Below are 21698 nucleotides of genomic sequence, written 5' to 3'. Positions count from 1 at the left end.
GCCCCAGCTGCAGCCTCAGGTGGATCAGGACAAGATTCAGCCCCCTGAACAGCTTTCACAAGCGCTGCAGAGGCTGCTGTGCGGGGGAGGCGCTCCCTTCTTTGAATGTGTGGGGTTACAAGTGCCTTTCCCAGCTGCTCCAGGAACACACTCCTCTTGTTCCGCTAATCAGGCATCCAGGTAGGGTTGATCTTGTTTCATATCACAAAGTTATTGTATGAGGACACATCAATGATGTTATGGAAGATGACCAGGGGCCAGCGGGCAGTCATCCTCCTGCAGCTGTAAGTTCCAATCACCTTGTCCAGGTTGTCCACACCTCCTTTGTTGTGGTTGTAGTCCAGGATTATGGCTGGCTTCCTGTCCTCACAATCACTGATCTCAGCCATTTTGTGCAGTGTGCTCAGGAGGACCACATTCTTGTTCATCTTTGGAGGTAAGAAACTAGAGTGGTGAAGGCAAACTTTGATGAGAAGTTCTCTCTCCCCCTTGCAAGGAGGGCAGGGGGGAACCAGTTGCTCATCCACTGTTACTTCAGGCCCAGGGTTGTAGAGGTATGGCAGACGCTCCACCCACTTCTCCCAGACCTCTCTTATGGCCGCCAGTTTGTCTCTCACACGTCTTGCAGGTCTTGACTCACGGTGATCAAATCGCAGCATTCTTGAGAAAGTGTGAAAGACTTTCAGTGGTATCCTGGCACAGAAAATCACTTCCACTCTCTGCATCCCAGAGACTACATGTAGCCTCGCCTCGGGACCTATACACACCCGCTAAGATTAGCAGCCCTATGTAGGCAAGTAGGTCAATCTCATCCATTCTTTTCCAGTTGTCTCCATATGTGTCATATGTGCCTCCAAATGTGTCATCTCCAGGATGATTTTTTTCAATGGCTGGTGTGATGAACATTTAGAATGTTGGTTGAGGCGATGTCCTGGGCATGGGCAACTGCATGTCTTGTGGGCCCTGGGGTCATCCTTATGACATTTTGTGCTGCCATCCTGCCCTGGTTGTCATATGGTGACAAGGACCATGCTATTTCGCTGTTCTTTGACAAAAATGTCTCTCAGCTTGGCGGATTTCTTCTTCATCTGAAGATGATGCATCGTGCTCTGGGTTGTATTCTTCCCCATCTTCTTCAGATACCACCTCTAAATCATTGTTCTCTTGTTCCTCCTGGATATCTGAAAAAAATCACATCTACGACCTGTTGGGCACTGAAACGTGCAGTCATGGTTTCAGCAAAGAGAGAACTGGCGGTACTGTCATCTGCAGCACCTTTATAGCCTCTGACTGCATTCCCCATTACTAAACAATGCTTTCAAGAAATGTTTATTTTGTCAAAGTGTTTTTATTTTGTCTGTGAACTTGAGTCATGTGTGGGGTCATGGAGGGGAGATGTTGCACACGCACAAGGAAGATGTAGTTTTGTCTGAGTTCAATCAGTAGCACACAATCTCAATTTGTCATTGTGTGTGTGTGTGTGTGTCTTTGTGGTTTTTGTGGTGTGTAAATTATTTTAGAACTGCCAGGTCAGAAATTACCCTAAGGCAATCTTTGTACCCTGGTGGTGTACAGCTTTCATGGAATTATGAACAAAGGTGATGTTTCACTTTTTCTGATGTTGGGGTCACTCTAGGAAAAGTAATCAAATTTCAAGGTGAAAAAATGTCATTTAAGGGGGTTTTCTCTGCTGTTAAACATAGTGGCGGGTCATTTTTGTCCCTTAAGACACACAAGGGTTAATACTTAGTGAAAGTCTACAGACCCCTTGCACAGTCTTCACATTTTGCTGCCTAAATATTACATCTAAAAAGGGATTTAGTTGTATTTTTTCCTACGGATCTACACAACCTATTCCACATTTTCAAAGTTAATGAAATATATGTTTTCCAAATTAATAATGGTCTTGATTGTGTATATCTTCACAACCCAGAGTTAATCCTTGGTGGAAGCACCTTTGGCAGCCATTACAGCTGGGAATAATTGAGTAATATTCTACCAACGTTGTGCAAACATACTGTATCCATTGTTGACAAATTTGCTCAAGCGCAATAAATTTGGTTGGACATCACTGATGGACAGCAATATTCAAACCTTGTCTCAGATTTTCTAAGCAGCTTTAAAGAGAAATTTCACTCAAAAACATATTTTGTTTTGGTATTTGTTTCACTAGTCCATTGCTGACATGTTCCCAAAAATGTTTTGCTTGTCAGTACTCATGTTTTCAAGATATGTAACTTTCAAAATACTGAAATCATCCCTGTATGATACATTATGCATCATATGATTACACAAATTGACTGAGGTAGTGCAATTTTGATAAAGAACAATTTATGTTGCCCTAAGTGTTGTGTAAGGTAGGTACAATGTTAATCAAACACTTCCCACATTTGTTTCAAATTGGCTGGGATGTACTTTAGGTGGTGGACCATTTTTGATACACACAGGAAACTAATTGAGTGAAAAACCCAGCAGTGTGGCAGTTCTTGACACAAACCGGTGTGCATGGCACCTACTACCATAACCAGTTCAAAGGCACTTCCATGTGTCGTCTTGCCCGTTCACCCTCTGAATGGCCCACATACACAATTGTCTCAAGGCTTTTTTTTTTTATTACATAAAAAATATTAGTCTTCTCTTCATCTACTCCGATTGATGTGGATTTAACAAGTGACATCAATAAGGGATCATAGCTTTCACCTGGATTCACCTGGTCAGTCCATGTCATGGAGAGCAGGTGTTCTTAATGTTTTGTATACAGTTCCACACTGAGGTTGGAATAATACTGTGAAATTGAGTAAATGATAATGCCATTATATGGTAAGAGGTGTTTGGTGGGATGGAGTTTGACTGTCTGGTGACCAGGCGGTAAATTAGTTTATAGACCAATAAGAGAGAACCAAACCTTTGCCAATTAAAGCTAGTTTTCAGTTTTCCCCTCCCAACTCAGACCACTCCCAGACAGTCCTAGCTAAAGTATTAGTTGAGGAATATCCCTTTGCTGAGACGCTGTGTTTCTTTTTGACAATTTTTATCAATCACATTAAGGTACTTAAATTGTAACTAAAACATTTGGTAGAGATAAAAATGGCTGCACTGGACCTATGCAAGACACATCCTCATTTTGTATTTATTAGTAATTTGGCCAATAAAAAAAAAAATGTATCACTTTGAAAACATGGAGTAGGTTGTGTAGACCAATAAGAAAACATGTCAAATTAAGGCAGAAAAATGTGAAGACTGGAAAGGGTTAGTAGACTCCCACTAGCGACTATGGCATGCCAGAATACCGCTAATCTCAAAACACAAGCCAAATGTTCATGTCAGTTTTCTAAAATGACATCATTCAGCAGATATTCTTATCCAAAGCGATTTAGTGCATTCAACAAAGCCTAGGTAAGAGAACCATAATCAGTCGTTGTTGCTATTAACCTCAATAGTCACTACCCTTTGAGCAGTCAGTCCTTTGTAGTAATTAATAACGTTCCTTCCTTGTCGCGATGATTAGGAGGGTGTGGGGCTTGCTGTGAAGTCAAATGACAAATACCAATGCTTTACCATTTCAACGTCGACACACTCATTATTGCACAAGAACCATCTAATAACGGATTTGGTAAAAATTCACATAGGTACACCCTTTATTAAATTATGAATTTTTTAAATGTATTCAGTACAGTACAAAATGGACAGTACTAGAACAATTTAGTGAAGCCGATGTTTATTTGGTTCACAGGGGCCAGCCACATCAAATACACTTTTACACCAATTCCTATGTGATCACTGCTAATACATTCATATTTTGTGTCCAGTTGGATAGTATAACATGTTAACACAGCACAGTTCTCCCACTCCCCAAGCAACAGGACAACACCTGGGTCATGTTCAGTAGAGCACAATTAAGCAAAACGTTTGCAAAAGCAAACAATTTTTTTTCTTATTGGACAAGTTACGGTTTCTTACATTTTCTTCCTATTGAACATAACCTTGTTATAGTGGACCCTGTTAATACAGGTTTGAGACATTGACAACCACTGCAGTATATACATTGGCATCACCATGAGTAAGGCAATGCAAGTACACATACAGTACTAACATCATGAATGGAACGGGGAATGCAGTAATGAAAAGATGCTTGAATCCTAAATCTTACAACTGAAAGCTCAACTTATTTTCATGCAAGGCATAGATTACGTGGGCAAAATGAATGGAATATATTACATAAAACAAGCGCAAAGGAAAGGTATTGTGTGGACTGGCGGCCTAGCTCTCACTTTCCTGTTAAAGGCCCACTACTCAATTGCTCTCGGCGACCCGATTACAAAAGACAATCACAAGCTTTTTAAATCGCACCAACAAAAAACAGCCCCCTTTAAATAGAAAGCTCTGGAAATGGGTTGTTTTTGCTAATATTTAATGGACTCCAAAATTGTAATTACTTAGTAAAAAGGCAAGAAGGTTTATTAGTTAAAGAAAATGTTTTAGTTTTTTTTAAACCCAGATTGTAACTCCATCTGGTCACAAAGACAAAACAGAAATTTAGGAGTGAGCTACAGCTACTCGTTAGAAATATACTACTTTAGCAACACATCTGATTTGTGAGTTTGAACATGGTATCAAGAGTTTAAAGGAGTTCCTTGCTACTGGCACCTTACAATTTGCAGAACATTTATGGTCTTACATCATATTATAATACATCATATTTGCTGAACTTCATTTACAATGTAAACCAAAAAAGACATATTATTTTACTCTAGAAACAGCAATGTTACGGAAAAAGGCACACCTGCTTATGGAGCAAGACCACTAAGATGGCTGCCCTCCAAAACAATACGAGATTTATAAATCATATCATTACTGTCATGTACAATACTGAGATGAAAGACAAAAAAAAAAGTATTGTGTCAGTATTGTTTGGACATGCAGGCCATTAGGAGGATTTTTATGGGAGACAAAATGGTCAAGGCCTCACATTCACAAGGTAGTTCTTAACAGCAGCATCGTACGCCGTCATTTTAGAGTCACTGTCAAAACGGTCACGATAAAAGTCAATTTCACACACTTGACAACTTTGAGACACAATGGATTAGCATGCTTAGAATCTGCACTGTAAATACCAGCATGCACTGCCATAAACATAAACGGCGGTATATTAGCAGGATAGGCTAGGTTCATCTTTTTGTTTTTCACTAAGGAACAGTTCTGTCAACAAGGATTTCAGGTCTCACTTTAAACGACTTCACAAGACACTGTAGATGCTTCACAGACAATGTATAAGCAAATGTCTTGCTATATAAAAAAGGTGGCAAAGCATTTGGCAAAAAGTCAGACGTTGCTCATTGTGCGAATTCACTTAAAATAACTGAAGCCTCTACAAAGTCCTTACGGAAAAGGTTTACGAACGCTTCGTCGAGCCTTTAAAGTAGATTCATGTGGGGACGAGTGTCATACTATGAATTGAAGTGGAAAAGCATACAAGCTCTTACTAGGTTACAGCTACAAATAAACAATGACAATTGCATTGCGACTGAAACGACCAGTTACATTACACTTGACATTAATGGAACAGCTTCAATAAAACTGGTTTGAAACCTAAAATAGTTTAAGCCGTCATCTTCACACATTGACTGTGTATATAATTATAATATCTAAAAATGACCTCCTAAAAAAAAAGGTAAAAACTGCTAAATAAAAAGTTCATTGCACAGTCTTGGCGCTTTTACAGTTAAGCAGCCAGGCCCCTGCAACAATACCACTGCTTCAGTGCTACGGTCCAGCCTCGGCTCCTCAATGGTAACTGAACTGTAAAGTTTTACAAAAAAGTTGCTTTTCTAATACATATAAAACGTGCAAGAACGTGTGTGTTTGTGTAGTCAATGTCAAAATACTGGCAAAATTCTTCGGCAGTGCTGTGTGTGTGTGTGTGTGTGTGTGTGCGCGTTTGTCAGAGAATGTGTGATATAGTGTGTGTGTGTGTATGTGTGTGCGAGTGTGTTATTCGGGACACATGAGAGTACTCATTACGGCGTCTCATTAGGCCTCTTGATGACAGCGCTGTATTTCATAGGCGCTCCATCTGCCCTCAGCTGCACATCCACCAGACTAAAGATGGAGATCTCCTAGAAGGAGAGGCCGGAACAGGACAACCCTCTGTTAGTGACAGACACTCAAAATAATAACATTCTGTTTGCATTCAGCGGCTAGTTTAACATGGGGTTGGGCTTCAATGCTCTACTGTTTAAGATATCCTGCTTAAAAATGTCCTAGCGGTCTAGCGCCTTCAAAACAATCCAACCAAAACACTGTTCAGCTGAGCTCTTGGATTTGTATAGAGAACTGTTATCGTAGCAAATATGCTTAATCATTCAATGTACCATGGTTGGGGCCTCTGAAAACAGCAGTTGGAACATGGCTCATCTAGAGTTTTGCTTGTGTATCCAATACTTTTATTTTATTACCACTCGAGAGGCTACATCCTTTCTGTAAGCAGTTACTTCCGAAAGCCTAATGGGAGCTTGGGTGAGTTGATCTTGCGTTGAGGGAGCGGTCGGATAGAAATTTATTGAGACGTACCAGAGGGAAAAGAGAATGGAGGGAAGAAGGCCTGTGATCACTTGCCTAGGTTTCTTTTTTTGTGGTGAGTCACTAATGGACATAACAAATGGAAGGAACGCTTAACGGTCGTCTTCGGGACAAAATGTCACCTGCCCGGTCGGGCAGCTACAAAGCAGATTGAAGATGCCTAAGCCCACTGTACGACTGCGGTCGAACTTCATTGCCCCTTAGCAGACATGCCACGCAACAGGATTTCACTTGGATGTTTATGAAATGTTCCAATAATTTTATAGGAAAACCATTACATTTTTATTAAAGTTATTTGGCACGATCCCTAGGTCTTACCTGCCGTACGCTAGGCTTCCCGGGTTCCTCTGCGGCCCACACCAGAGTCAACTCCCCCTTTTTCCCCACCTTGTGGAAGTGGAACGTCTCCAGGCCATGTAGACCCTGAAGAACATGACAACACGACTTAACACATCAACTACACACATCAGCATTCATTCTGTTCATCCAAAACAGGAGAATAATTTAATAATATAATTTTCTGGGTTGTGTTCATCAGGGCACATAATAAATAAATGTTTTGCAACAGAAAACAAATAAATCCAGGTAGTCCCTCCCCGTTTCAGTCCATTTTCTACCGTTTGATGTCAATTGAATATGAACCCGATTTCATTCAACTTAGAATCCATAAATGTCATTCAAATTTGACTAAAGCTTATTTTTGTTGTTGTTGTAGTTGTGTAGTGCAAGAGCTGACAAATGGATGCAATCATGCTGTGTGTCAGCCAAGGTCTTGGGGTGTAAAGTTATGAAATGACGACCTAACAATGTTTACGTAAATTCTCCTCTCTAGACCATTGCCGGACCTTATCATGTATATCATAGTACACGATAAAGACTAGAGAGGACCATAAAGCTTGATGTGGTATCTGATGGAAAGATTAGTCACTTATGAATGGTAACCTGGGTCATGTTCACATGGCACAAAATTGAAGACAACTGTCAGAAATAGAGTTTCTTTCTGAACTTTTTTTTTTTTAAAGAAACACTTGAAAAGTTGATATGGTGTGCCCCAAATCAGCAGCCGTCGTGTTTGGCACTGTATGGACCCAAGCAGTATATAAGACAAAAAAAATCTCAAATCTGGTATCGTCACACAAAATGAATACTGCCCTGGTTCGAGTGGCACTCACTTTGCAGTAGATGCGTTTCTGCACCCCGTAGCGCAGCACGAGGACGTCGAAGGCCTGGTCCAGAATTCCCATCACCATGGCCTCAGAGTCCAGAGGACCACTCTCCTGCAGGGGGGGGGGGGCAAATAACATTCTGCACAGTGCCACACTTGGGTTGCCCTGAATGCAACACCAGGGGCTAAATCCTAACTGGAGATATGAGTGTGTAACATCCCTGGGCTCAAATAGTATTTGTTTTCTTTCAAATAGTTCAGATGCACTCAATTAAGGTTGCCTGGTGCAATGGAACCAATAGACCAGTCCCAAAAGTACACCACCCATCTATGACTTAGCAGGCTCAATTAATTGCTCATATTATTTTAAATTTAACAGATAGTGTTACAAACCATATCTGGTATAGGGCACTCAAATGCAACTCCGAACGTCAAAGCCGGTTCAACTGGATTTTCTCATTGTTCCCCTCTAATCAGGGAACGATTTAAACCTGGGACACCAGGTGGGTGCAAAGTCTTGGGTGTACCTTGACGAACACACTGAAGAACAGCTCTGAGCTGAGCTCCTGGACTCTCTTAGAGGCCGTCTTCTTATCGTTGCAGTGGGACGCCTGCTTCTGCACCTCCTCCCCTTTCAACTCCAGGTGAGTACCACAGCCTACACAAACCAGAAATAAGCAAAGAATGTATTGTAAAGACAAGCAAAACGACACACACTGGAGTCAACTTGAACTACTTCTCTCTTACAGAGATGGCAGAACTACATCGTCAAAAAGTAGTGAATCTCAGACAGACACAGGGACAAAAAAGAAACATCAGCTCAGATTCAGGGTGTTTTGGAATCTAAGGGACGCTTTCGTGTTTTACCACGTTGCTATTCCACCACCAGAGCCACATTTTCTTTGGGCACAACCACACAGCTGAGACACCGCCCTGCCCTCGGTCCACCCCTCTTAACACAGCGAAGCCATTGTTCTCTAATGGGGTAACACACACACACACACACACAGCGTCTCATCACCCACCAAGAGAGGCGGCCAGCAGCCTGTGGACGATGACGTCAGCGTAGCGCCGTATGGGCGAGGTGAAATGGGTGTAGAAGGGTACGTTGAGGGCGTAGTGACGGAACAGGAGTTCCTCCTTCAACACACCTGTACAGAAGTACATAGCCATCTGGGGAGGGAAGCATTCACATATCATTGGTCACAGTGAATTTTAATTATTTTTAATTTGACCCTCTTTTCATGGTATCCAATTGTTAGTAATTACTATCTCATCGCTACAACTCCCGTACGAGCTCGGGAGAGACGAAGGTCAAAAGCCACGCCTCCTCCGAAACACAACCCAACCAAGCCGCACTGCTTCTTAACCAAGCGCGCATCCAACCCGGAAGCCAGCCGCACCAATGTGTCAGAGGAAACACTGTGCACCTGGCGACCTTGGTTAGCATGCACTGCCCCCGGTCCGCCACAGCAGTCGCTGGTGCGCGATGAGACAAGGATATCCCTACCGGCCAAACCTTCCCTAACCGGACGACGCTAGGCCAATTGTGCGTCGCCCCACAGACCTCCAGGTTGCGACGGGGGCAGTGCACGCGAACCCAGAGTCTCTGGTGGCACAGCTAGTGCTGCGATGCAGTGCCCTAGACCACTGCGGCACCCAGGAGGCACACAGCGAATTTTTTTTAAGTTGGCTCAAAAGCAAAATAGGTTAGCGAGAGAGAGTGTAGAAGGTAGCCTTCAACAAGACAACATTGACATTAACCAGTATAATACAAATAGATTTGCTAAATGATTTGGACATGTTGTTTGGCTAGCTGGGGGCAGCCCAAGAGGAAAACACATGGGGACAATCCAGATAAACAGAGCTAGAGCCCCAGTAGACTAGCGGTGGACTGAAACAACCGACACAGGAAGCCAAAGGAGGGACACAGGAAAGAGATACCAGCGATAGAACTGCAATATAGAGAGACGACGGGTAGTGGCACACACTAACCTGCATGGGTCTGGAACACATGTGGGTCAGGACCTCTTTCCTGGCGCTGGTGTACTCGTCATCGCCAAGAGTCTCATTCAAACTTTTCTATTGAGGGGAGGGGCAGAATGCATTCCGGCTGAATTTATGTGCTTCAGAGAATGAGTGTGTCCATTTGGTATTAATATATGAGCAGCGATGTGGGGAAAATGGTAAGGACAAGGGACAAGTTAAAAAGAAACAAACCCACTTAACACATATGTGAACATTTGTTTTAAAAAGTTGTATTCTGCATTTCTGTTATTTTTGAGTAGGCCTCCCATTGACAGACTTGTTGTGTTTTAGAGTGCATGCTGGGAGTTGGAGATACCCACATGGAGCGTCCCGGCCGTGGAGAAGTCGATGTGGAGGCCCATCTGGTCGCAGAACTCCTGCAGGTCGTCCACCATCTTGGTCTGGGGCGGGGGGTGGCGTCGCAGCAGGGCCTTGTTGGGGAAGGAGCGGTAGATCTGGTGGGCCGTGGCCATGTTGGCCAGCAACATGAACTCCTCTACCAACCTGGGAGAGAAGACAGCGAGAAAAGCATTAAAACAAAAACTTGACATGCAAGACATTGTATAGAATCGGATAGTTTCGTACATTCGGAGTATGTGTATTGTGTGGGGTTGACTTACTTGTTGCTGTCTCTGTACTGGTAGACATAGCATCCCTGGGGCATGCTGGTCTCTCTGTCTAGCGTGAAAGACAGCTTCAACTGCGAAAATTCAAAGGAGATCCTAGTCATCATTCTGAGATTTAGCTCTGTCCTTTCACTACAATCCTCACTACTCATTCCACATGGTAAAAATAGGCAAACGTTTTTGTAAATCTTTAGATTCAAAAAGTGTCTCGGGGTAGCAGTGCAGATCGAGGATCGGGTCCCCTGTTCATTCATTGTGATCTACAAGGCTAAACTGATCCAATATCAGTACTCCTATTCTGAGACCTTCTGACAACAGCACAAAAATGGCATGACACAGCTGTCCTATACTATGCAGCGCCCTCTGACCTGGTCAAGGCGCAGGGCACCACCCTGAAAGCGCTGGGCACGGAGCCTCTTGGCGATGGCGTGCAGGTTGAGCACGGCCTGGTGGATCTCGTCCATGGGGTGCTCGGCGGCACAGGGGGGCAGCTCGTCTGCCTGGAACAGCTTGTCGGGGGCCTCGATCATGCTCTGGGCGTGGTCGTAGCTCAGCTTGACGCACGAGCGGATCACCGAGCGACCGAACCACTCACTCAGGATCTAGAGGGGTAGAGACGGAGTGTGGTGAATGTGCCACACATCTGCATACAGTGCATTTGGAAAGTATTCAGACCCATTGACTTTTTCCACATTTAGTTATGCTACAGCATTATTCTAAAAGGTTCTATATCACAATACCCCATTACGACAAGAAACAGGTTTCTGGAATTTTTTGAAAATATGTAAGTGTGATATTTCAGTTTATACAAGTATTCAGACCCTTTACTCAGTACTTTGTTGAAGGACCTTTTGGCAGTGATTACAGCTTAGAGTCTTTCTGGGTATGAAGCTACAAGTTTGCCACACCTGTATTTGGAGAGTTTCTCCCATTCTTCTCAAGTTCTGTCAGGTCAGATGGGGAGCGTTGCTGCACAGCTATTTTCAAGTCTCTCCAGAGATGTTCGATCAGTTTAAGTCCGGGCCACTCAAGGACATTCAGAGACTTGTCTCGAAGCCACTCCTGCGTTGTCTTGGTTGTGTGCTTAGGGCCGTTGTTCTGTTGGAAGGTGAACCTTCTCCCCAGTCGGAGGGCCTGAATGCTCTGGAGCAGGTTTTCATCAAGGATCTCTGTACTTTGCTCCATTCATAGTTCCCTCGATCCTGACCAGTCTCCCAGTTCCTGAAGCTGAAAAACATCCCGACAGCATGATGCTGCCACCACCATCATGTGTCACCGTAGGGATGGTGCCAGGTTTCCTCCAGAATTTTCTCCCATCTCCACAGCAGAACCATAGCGTTCTTGGTCACCTCCCTGACCAAGGCCCTTCTCCCCCGATTGCTCAGTTGGGCAGGCACGCCAACTCTAGGAAGAATCTTGGTGGTTCCAAACTTCTTCCATTTAAGAAAGGAGGCCACTGTGTTCTTTGGGACCTTCAATGCTGCAGAAATTCTTTGGAAATACACACACACACACGTCTTTCCAAATCATGACCAATCAATTGAATTTACCACGGGTGGACTCCAATCAAGTTGTAGAAACATTTCAAGGATGATCAATGGAAACAGGATGGACCCGAGCTCAATTGAGTCTCTTAGCAACGAGTCTGAATACCTAAGTAAATAAGGTGTTTTTTGTTTTGTATAAATTAGCAAACATTCCTAAAAATCTGTTTTTCGCTTTGTCATTATGGGGTATTTTGTGTAGACTTATGATTTTAAAAATCCATTTTAGAATTAGACTAACGTAACAAAATATGGAAAAAGGGGTCTGAATACACTGTATAGTATTATAAAGATTTAAAAAATCTGAGAAACAGTGCCACAGCTTCCGGTTTCTATGGAAACACTAGCATACTTAGTTTGAAGGTGTTGTACCTTGCCCTCAGGGGTGATCTTCCAGATGACGGAGAAGGTGAGTCTGTCAGTCAGGGGGTTTAGACTGCACAGCTCCTCACACAGCAGACGAGGCAACATGGGGATCACCTGGGAGTGGCACAGGCCAACGTCAACAGTTAACTTACTGTATGCCCAGCTGGTAATTATCTAATAGTCAGAACTTACTTGCTCCAATAATACATTAATTCATTATCAATTGACTAATACATTAATCATTTAGTAATAACAAACAAAGACCTTTTGAACCATGTAGACACTGGTGGCTCGCCGACTGGCGATGAAGTCCAGCGCATTGCCTTCTTCCACGAAATAACTCACATCAGCAATGTGGACGCCCAGCTCAAAGTTGCCTAACAAAGAGAACATACCAGGAGAACTTTTGTCATTGATGAATTCCACAAGTCAATAAAAACATGAGTAAATTCAAAACCCGTCTTTATTAATAAACCATCAAAATTGCATTCCCTATGCTTCGTTTCCAAAAGAAACACAAAATGGCTCACCGTCAGGCAGTGGTTTGCAAGACAACGCATCGTCCAGGTCTCTGGCGGTAGCTGGGTCAATTGTGAATATGCATTCTTTCCTGAATAGAAAACAATAACTCTGCATATATGAGTGTTGTCTCCACCTCTTCAGTTGTGTCAAATTAGTATTTATAAAAAAGGCAAAGACAATGGCGCAATACATATGTACATTGAGTGGCTCCATTGGAATTGGGCATGCGAGAGCCTTCGTGTACGGCGTCAATAACAACTGAGGGAGTTGCGTCTGAGAACTGACGACTTCTTGATATGGATGCCGTATTTGGGAGCATCCTCTACTCACCTCAGGTCTCTCCTGTTGCCTAACTCCTCAGGGGGGATGGTCCAGGGCAGCTTCTGGGGCAGGCAGCCCAGCACCTCGACAGAGAACTCGGAGAAGTCCACGTCGTACTCTATCAAGATGCCCTCGGTCTCCGGCTCAATCTCCCCAGCCTGGCCCAGAGTCTTAGCAAGTCGACTGGGGGGGGCATAAGGAGGACTGTCAGCATCCGATAGATATGGGCAAGATGTGAGCTTCGATGTAACTTTATAAAAGTTTATTACATAGATAATGAGTGTCGTAGAGCTGATCCTCTAGAAGCACAAGTGCATCATCCCCTACTAGAATTCACAGACAAGCACTTACTCAGTGGGCAGGTACACCACCCTGTACGCCCACAAAGTGAGTAATGTGGCCGGGGTTTGCAATATAAAGCAGGCATTCAGTTACATTTCCATTGAAAGTTAGAATGGGCAAAACGAGTGATCTAAGAGACTGAGCGTGGTAGGATTGTCTGCCAGGCACACCGGTTCCGGTACCGCTAAAACATCCGGCCTCATGGGACTTTCACTAGGGCTGTCCATGAAAAAAATTTAAACCTTGGGGCCGACAGTCTGTTCTTTTGACCAATCTATTTTATTTTTTCAGCTTGTTGGATGCTTTAAGGGCACTGTTTGATGAAATAATTAGGACAGACAAATTACTTTAGAGAGAGTCTAAAAGCAATGGACTTCATTGTGCCGGGCTCAGACTTGCTGCAATGTAAAAAATAAAAAAAATAAAGACAGCGAGTGCCTGTGTCTCGCTCGCCTCCCTGCTGCAGCAACCACCACAGAACAGGGTTTATCGCACTGTTCGTGTTGCTGCAATATAAGCCATCTGACTGTAAAGTTATTTGACTGAAATCATTCCCAATTCCCTCAACCCTTGCACTCTTTATGTGACATGTACGCATCGTGACCACTGGTGCCTGACATATAGCCCATCAATAAACTGGTTATAAAACTGAAAACGCGACAGAAAAATGGTTGCTCCGGAGGGAAAGGGGAAGTCAGATGTGTGGAAGAAATTTGACAAGTTGTGGAAACTGAAGATCAAGATAAAATAAGTTACGAAGCAAGCGCTGCATGCATATTGGCCAAACAGGTGGTGAGAGAAGTAAAACCAAAGAGGCCGTTCTAACAACAACAAAAAGTGAAAAGCCTTAATCACAGCATGGCAAAGAATAAAAACAGCCAAAATTGTGCAATTGCTTTCCCCAACATGTGGTTGGTTGTGTAAGGCTTGGAGCTCACAGAATCAGTAGGCTATTAAACATTCAAAACCAGCAACAGAAGCATGACCCGTCTTATTTCTGTAGATATGTATATGGATGATTTATAGTCAGGCACATTTAACAGTTAGGCTATTGATTATAGACCTAATCAAGTTGGGGTTTCCCCGCTCCTCACTTTTCTTAGACAATAAGGAAAGAGCTGTTCTTCTCTCCTCAGTCGGTTTTCTCAATGCATCCGTCGGCATTGTTCTCAAAACCAATATGCTGGTTAACTTTGCTATTATGCACAAAGCAACATGGTCTAAGAAAAGGCGCCAATTCAACAGCACACTGATGTTTCAGAACCGCAGACAATGACCGCTATCCAACGCAGGAGAAAGGCTATTTGTTATAAAATATTTTTTTTTTAATTGTGGCACCATCGTCCTTACATAATGTAACCATATGCAATTTCAGTAGCGCGTCTTAGAATGTACAGTGCCATCCAAGGCCTCCGCAATGGATTAGTCCACTCAGACAGGCATGAAGCAGACAGGCGTTTTGAGCAGCTATCGACCAAACAATCGATCAGTCGACTAAACGGACTTAACCCTACTTTCACGCACAACGTGTCTAGAGTTTACCGCGAATGGTGCGGAAACCCCCCCCCCCCAAAAAAAAAAAATTTGATCAGTGGTAGTCCTATGGGCGAAAACTGTATGATGAGAGGTCGAAGGAGACGGACAAAAATCGTACAAGCTAACAGACGGGCCACAAACGGCGCAGTACAACAGTGGTGTGTAGAACCGCATCTCGGGAACGCACAACTCGTCAGTCCTTGTCACGGATGGGCTAGTGCAGCAGACGACCACAACCGGGTTCCACTCCTATCAGCTAAAAACAAGAAGTGGCTCCAGGGGGCACGCGATCACATGGAAAAACATTACTTGGTCCAACGAATCCCCGTTCCTGTTGCGTCATGTTGATTGGTAGAACCAGGATATGGCTAAGCAGCATGAGCCCATGGCTCAATCCTGCCTAGTGTCAACAGTACAGGCTGGTGGCGGTGGTGTAATGTTCTCCCTGGTACTTGTTTGGTCCCTCGATACCAACATTTCCATGCCCTGAAGAATTCAGGCTGGTTTAGAGGGGGGGGGGGGGGGTACCAGATGGGTGTACCTAATGGGTACCAGATGGGTGTACCTTATTTTACGAGCCATCAAGTCAAACACTTATGCGTGAAGGAGAGTATAAACGAACGAGACAATGCTACGGGGTAGGGATACATACAATTCCCTACAGTGAGACAGTGACTCATTACATACCCCTCTGCAAAGTTGCTGTCATCTGGCCAGCTGGTAATGCGGACGATGAACAGGATATTGGCGTAGTCTCCCGGGCGGGAGCAAAAGTCGTGGGGGCAATCTGGCAGGGGAACATTTACCCGTGGAACACGGTGGTCAACAGGAGAGAACATGGCAAAGGGTTTGTCCGGGAGGAACTTGAGGAAGCCTGTGGCAGCCCGCGAGTGCTTCTGCTCCACTATGTACACCACCTAGGGGAGAAGGTGCAGATGAAGAGGATACAAGAACATCGATTTTGACTAATGAAAAAAAAAAAATAAAGCAAAAAGAGAACCCTTTAACAGAAAGATATGTCTCAGTGCAAATGTTTCTGTAGAGCGAGATGTTTGTTGGAAATCAGTACATTATCTTTTAAAATGTTTGTGACTAGAAGTAGGTCTTTCTTCACTCAATAGCACAACAGCCATAAGGATCCAATTTCAAAATAAAACTGCTTACCTTAGCAGTCCTTTGGAGTATATCTTTTTTAATTCCATCTTCTGCAGAGGAAGAACAGCAAAATTAATTGGGGAAAGTGCTGGAAGTTACCAATCGGTGTCGATTTCCTATTTTTGTCAAATGGATTTGCTCTACAGTTTTGAGAACTATTGCCATAAATGTGTGTGGTTTCATTAAACCTGTGGAGGGGAAATCCCTGTACCTGTGGCGTTGAGGCTGATGTTCTCCACCCTCTTGGCCAGTTGTTCCTCAGCTTCAGTCTCGGCTTCCACAATGACATCAGGACTGGGGGGGCGTTTGGTCTTCTTTCCTGGTGTCTGGCTCCTCCCAGACTGGGTCTCTGGTTCGCTCACGCCTTCACTGTCTGACTTCACAACCTGTACACGTACAACCACTTAGTTCCGTTTTTAGGATAGCCACTGTGCATCAGCAGGTGTTGGAGACAATCTGACTTGAGCCAGTTTTGGTCAGTTTGTAACAGTATAATTAACCTGGCAGTAGTGATCGTCGGGTTAGATGGAATGATCTATGTGCATTGTATTTGAGCAGAAGGAGTACAAAGGGGGTCTGGAAGGGGGGGCTTAGTCAGAAAAATTTTATATATGTGCTTGTGTGACGTGTCGGGGTCTTTTGCCGGTGCAACATCCAGTGAGGTGAATAAATCTAGCTTGAAGCCAACAGCGGGTAAATTGTGTATATTATGAAGAGCATGACAAGTTATTGCCTCAGTGGATATAAATGAGTGGTTCACAAAATTAAAAGTGCCATAACCATAGACATCGTTGGTCATAACCATTGACAGTTGGTCGTAACCCACCTAAATCTACTTGAATATTCTTGAATGTAGGGGAAACACGGATACTCCTATTACATAGCAGTGTACAAGATATAGCTGCTCTACACCGAGTGTACAAAACACCTGCTCTTTCCATGACAGACGGACCAGGTGAAAGCTATGATCCCTTATTGATGGGACTTCCTAAATCTGCTTCAACCAACGTAGATGAAGGAGAGGAGACACACTAAAGGACTTTTAAGCTTTGAGACAATTGAGATACGGATTGTGTGTGTGCCATTCCGAGGGCGAATGGGCAAGACAAAATAGTTAAGTGCCGTTTAACGGGGTATGGTAGTAGGTGCACCAGTCTGTCAAGAACTGCAATGCTGCTGGGTTTCTTTCTTATTTTTATTTTATTTTGAATTTTACCCCTTTTTCTCCCGAATTTCGTGGTATCCAATTGTTGTAGTAGCTACTATCTTGTCTCATCGCTACAACTCCCGTATGGGCTCGGGAGAGACGAAGGTTGAAAGTCACGAGTCCTCCGATACACAACCCAACCAAGGCGCACGGCTTAACACAGCACGCATCCAACCCGGAAGCCAGCCAACAAGGACATCCCTACCGACCAATCCCTCCCTAACCCGGACGACGCTAGGCCAATTGTGCGTCGCCCCATGGACCTCCCGGTCGCGGCCGGTTACGACAGAACCTGGACGCGAACCCAGGGACTCTGATGGCACAGCTGGCGCCGCAGTACAGTACCCTTAACCACTGCGCCACCCGGGAGGCCGCTGCTGGGTTTTTCACGCTCAACAGTTTCCCGTATGTATCAAGAATGGTCCACCACCCAAAGGACATCCCTGTCGACACAGGCCAGCATCCCTGTGGAACGTTTTAGACACAGTGTAAAGTCCATGCCCCAACGAATTGAGGCTGTTCTGAGGGCAAGAGGGGGGGGGGGTGCGACTCAGTATTAGGAAGGTGTTCTTAACGTTGTGTACACAGTGTATTCATGCTGAGGCGGAATCTTCCTCCATGGAGCTCACCTTCCACTGCTCCTGAGGGAGAACTTGCACCACTACCACATCCCCGTTCAGGGCCCTGTTGCGGGCTGCGGTTCCATCCAGGAAGATATCCCGCTTGCCATCCTGCAGAGATGCACAGTCCCATTAGACAAATATTACTGCCAACACCTATAAGCTAGTGTATATTTCTATTGACACACTCACCGGTGCTGCAATGAAAGCCTCGTGGTACTTTTTGGGGTTGATTCTTATGGATCCCTGAAAAGAATATGGAAATGTTTCTATTAGTAGGCTAAACTTGTCACGCCATCGTGTCAGATAATCTTTAACCGATAAGCCTTAGGTCAGAATTTTCTGACCTTCGGTAAACAAGTAACCGTTTACATTAGTGAGGTTAATTGGTTTGATACAATAACCATATATATATATATATATATATATATATATATATTTATGAAGGTCTAGTCTTAGAACGCTGGTTTCACCTGAATGAGCTCTCCTCTCTTTAGGCCGTGGGAAACGTCCTCTGTGGTCATATACGCTTCAAACACTTGCTTCTTTGATCCTCCTTGGCTTCCTCTAGTCTTCTTACCCTTGTCAGAAGGCGTAGAGGCACCTGAGGATGACAATAGAAGTCTGATTACAATCCAACACCTACATCTTCAACAGCAAATGCAGCTGTTTGTAAAAGCTTGATCACATATGACAACTTTACGGTCAGGGTATTTCAAAAAGTATATTCACTTTAGTCAAGACCATTTTTTACCTTGTGGTTGCATGTTTTTGGATTTGTTAAGGGGGGATGTTGACATGTCTGCATCGAAGTCAGGATACATGTGTCCACCTCTCTTGTTATCTGCGTTGGTCTTTGGCACATTCTTCTTCTTGGACTTCTTCTTCTCTTGCGCCTGAGCTGGGAAAGATGAGAAGGCTTTCGGGGGGGATGCCCCATAACTCATGTCCTTGTTCACTTGGTTACTTGTGGGCACTTTGTAAGCATGGTCTTTGTTTCTTATCTGTTGTTGCTGCTGCTGCTGGGAGTCCCTCTGTTTGAGGGAGGCAAACTCCTCACCGGACTCCACATCTCCATCCTGACTGGTGTTGGTGTCCCTCCTCTCCCCGCGTCGCTGCTTGTCGGAAACCCCCTGCCTCCTCTCTGGCTCCTGCAGGGCTCCTCGACTATTCAGCTTGTCCATGTACAAGGACAGAGAGCTCTCTTCACCTCCTTTACCTTTCATAGGCGAAGGCGAGAAGTCACTTGAGTCAGAGCACTCGATAAACGCCTGGTCCCTTTTTCTCTCCGGTATGTCTTGTTTTTCGCTGTATGCTAATCCCTGCCTCTGTTCGCTCGGCCCTCTCTCTTCCCCCTGTTGTTGGACATACTGGTCCAGGTAGGATCTGAACTTGCTGCTGTGATGCTGGCTGAGGAGTCTGGCATAGGCATCTTTCTGATGAGGGACAGTGGACTGGCTCGGTCCACGTTTGCCATCCCGAGGCCTGTTGCCTCCCTTGGATTGATGAGGAGGATCCATTTGCCTAAGATACGTCCTTGTCCTGTGAGAGTAGTGCCTAGAAGAAGTAAAAACAGAACTTTACCGGTGTTAAATAGATTGATAATGCATTCATTCTATCTATGTAATACATTATTCTGGTGAGCACTGCTTTATTAGTCTTCCAGGGCAACAAGTTAGGACAGGCCTAGGTGCAGCTTCTCTTCTAACTATAGTTAAACAAATGGCCTACCAAATGTAAGAAATAAGCAAAAACTAATTAAATTTGGGGTGAAAGTAGCCTAAGCCAGTAGACAACATGGTCCAGTACAGAGTATCAGCTAAATAAATATTTATGGTGGATCGAACTGAGCAGGTAGCCAGCCTACTTTTCAGAGTGACTTCTTTGACAAACATCACATGATAGGCGAAACAGCCTGTGCAGACCACAAAAAAACAAGACGTTTACATGCCATAGTATACCGTCTAAGAGCAACATATCCCAGACATCTTAACCATAACCGGGATGCAAGCTTTTTTGGGATATTGTAAACGGATATGATGTTTATTAAATGCGTCAACGCAAACACAGAATACTTGAGTATGTCGAATAAAAACTGGATATTTGTATGTAAACGTGGTCAATTAGTAGATGATCTTATCAAGAGCCACTTTGATCTTAAGCTATGTAGTTGTCTCTGCCAGCTCATTGTCAAATACAGTATACGAACATTCCATCCCACCTAAACAATTGATAGCGTTCTGCAAAAAAAAAAAATTAACACTGCTAAAAATCTATGAATTAAATGTGAAAACATTAATATTTTAGACATGAAGGTATCCATAAGCAAACATTTCAATGTGAAAATTGGTGGATATAAGAGCGTTTCCAGAAATAAACTCTTCACGTATACAATTATACCAGCAAAAAACATACAGATACGGAGATTGACTAGTTAGTTGCCACTTTGACCAATCTGTTAAACTGAAAGGCTGCTTTGTCTAGCTAGTTTACGTGACCTCCACCCACACTGATGCAAGGCTCTCCAACCCTGTTCCTGGAGAGCTACCGTATGTTCTCACTTTCATCCTAATCTAGCTCACCCGACTCTAATAATTAGCTGGTTGATAAACTGAATCAGGAATCAGGAAGTTAACGTTAGCTCTCCAGGAACATGGTTGAGAGCCCTGCACTGACTGACGTGTGGTCAGAGATTGTGGCCAAGTTGACACAGCTGCAAACACTAATTTGATTTAGCCAATTTAGCAAGTTAGATAACTCGACTAGCTACCTAACGTTAGTTATACCAGAAATACAAGCAACCTCATACACCTCAGTTTTTATTTCCACTCACCAATTATAGGTGTCGATTATACATTTTCCTGAGTCATAACATGTCCTGAGGCTGAACTATATATCCAGTTAGCAATTGTAGTAGCTATTATAACTCGCCAATGTTGCCGTTCAGCGCTAACGTTAGCTAGTAAGTTAGTCGATATAACCAAACTTGAACTTTGTATAACAAGTCAGCTGTAAATGACAGTTGGTTATACGAAAAGTAGATAGCTATAAACAAGACGACATTACCTGAATGCTGTTGTTCGCTTCGTGAAATCGATTAGGTAGCTTTTGTTAGCTAGTTAAATGACTAGCAAACATTAAACTATTTCCGGGGGTTGGGTCAAAGTGCATGCTGGGAAAGAAAGTTTACGACGCCGTTCGCCAAATGTTCCGTGCTATTCGGGATCCTTGGGACGACCCTACCGCATTGAAGTTGACATGTACAATGGTTAAGGTGGTTGAGTATTGTGATCTATTGGATAACTTCCATGTTATCTTATTTTTGAATATTCAGAAAGCATTTGATACCGTAACTCACAGTTTTATCTTTGATTGTCTTAAGCATTGGAAGTTCGGTAACGCTATTAAGAACGCTGCATAATGGTGCCAATAGCTGTATCAAACTCTGTCATGGAACATCCTCAATGTTTAACATTTACCAAGGAATACGACAAAGTTGTCCAATCTCACCTTTTTATTTTGTTAGTATCTCAAACCTTATGCTCATTAGTTTATCACAGTCAGTCTTACGTTCCAGGCCAGAGCGCTCAAGATATTCCAATTGACAGATGACATGTCACTTTTTTTTTTAAATGTGTCAGTGGCTAGATTGGCATTGGATATTGTTAAGCAGTTCTCCAAAATCTC

At 43.7% G+C, this 21698-nt stretch overlaps 1 protein-coding gene across 2 annotated transcripts; it reads right to left on the bottom strand.

Moving 5' to 3' along the window:
- Window positions 1-3701: 3701 nt before the first annotated feature.
- On the bottom strand, window positions 3702-21199 carry dis3l2 (DIS3 like 3'-5' exoribonuclease 2). Of its 2 annotated transcripts, none has more exons than XM_020467480.2 (21): window positions 21078-21199; window positions 18766-19568; window positions 18485-18615; window positions 18204-18257; window positions 18021-18122; window positions 16396-16570; window positions 16194-16234; window positions 15717-15946; window positions 13161-13334; window positions 12839-12918; window positions 12573-12685; window positions 12315-12422; window positions 10767-11000; window positions 10393-10472; window positions 10093-10276; window positions 9740-9826; window positions 8770-8917; window positions 8272-8402; window positions 7752-7856; window positions 6898-7002; window positions 3702-6116 (listed from the first exon to the last, which is right to left on the bottom strand). In XM_020467480.2, the coding sequence occupies exons 2-21, from the start codon at window positions 19529-19531 to the stop codon at window positions 6018-6020; spliced, it is 3147 nt and encodes a 1048-aa protein (XP_020323069.1). In that variant the 5' UTR covers window positions 19532-19568; window positions 21078-21199; the 3' UTR covers window positions 3702-6017. The 2 variants fall into 2 exon arrangements, with proteins under 2 accessions (XP_020323069.1, XP_031666056.1); XM_031810196.1 differs by lacking the exon at window positions 21078-21199 and adding an exon at window positions 20845-20999 and having other exon boundaries at window positions 3805-6116.
- Window positions 21200-21698: the final 499 nt, after the last annotated feature.

Source organism: Oncorhynchus kisutch, linkage group LG30 (genome assembly GCF_002021735.2).
Source record: "Oncorhynchus kisutch isolate 150728-3 linkage group LG30, Okis_V2, whole genome shotgun sequence".
Lineage (NCBI taxonomy): Eukaryota > Metazoa > Chordata > Actinopteri > Salmoniformes > Salmonidae > Oncorhynchus > Oncorhynchus kisutch.
This window is presented reverse-complemented; position numbering and strand designations above follow the sequence as displayed.

Excerpts from the sequence above, each read along its gene's own strand:
- dis3l2 (XM_020467480.2), bottom strand. The coding sequence starts at position 19,531 with ATGGATCCTCCTCATCAATCCAAGGGAGGCAACAGGCCTCGGGATGGC. Across the intron at positions 11,001-12,314 it reads AGATCACCCCTGAGGGCAAG|ATCCTGAGTGAGTGGTTCGG; the intron begins GTACAACACCTT and ends CTACCCCTCTAG. Across the intron at positions 10,473-10,766 it reads GTGCCCTGCGCCTTGACCAG|TTGAAGCTGTCTTTCACGCT; the intron begins GTCAGAGGGCGC and ends GAATTTTCGCAG.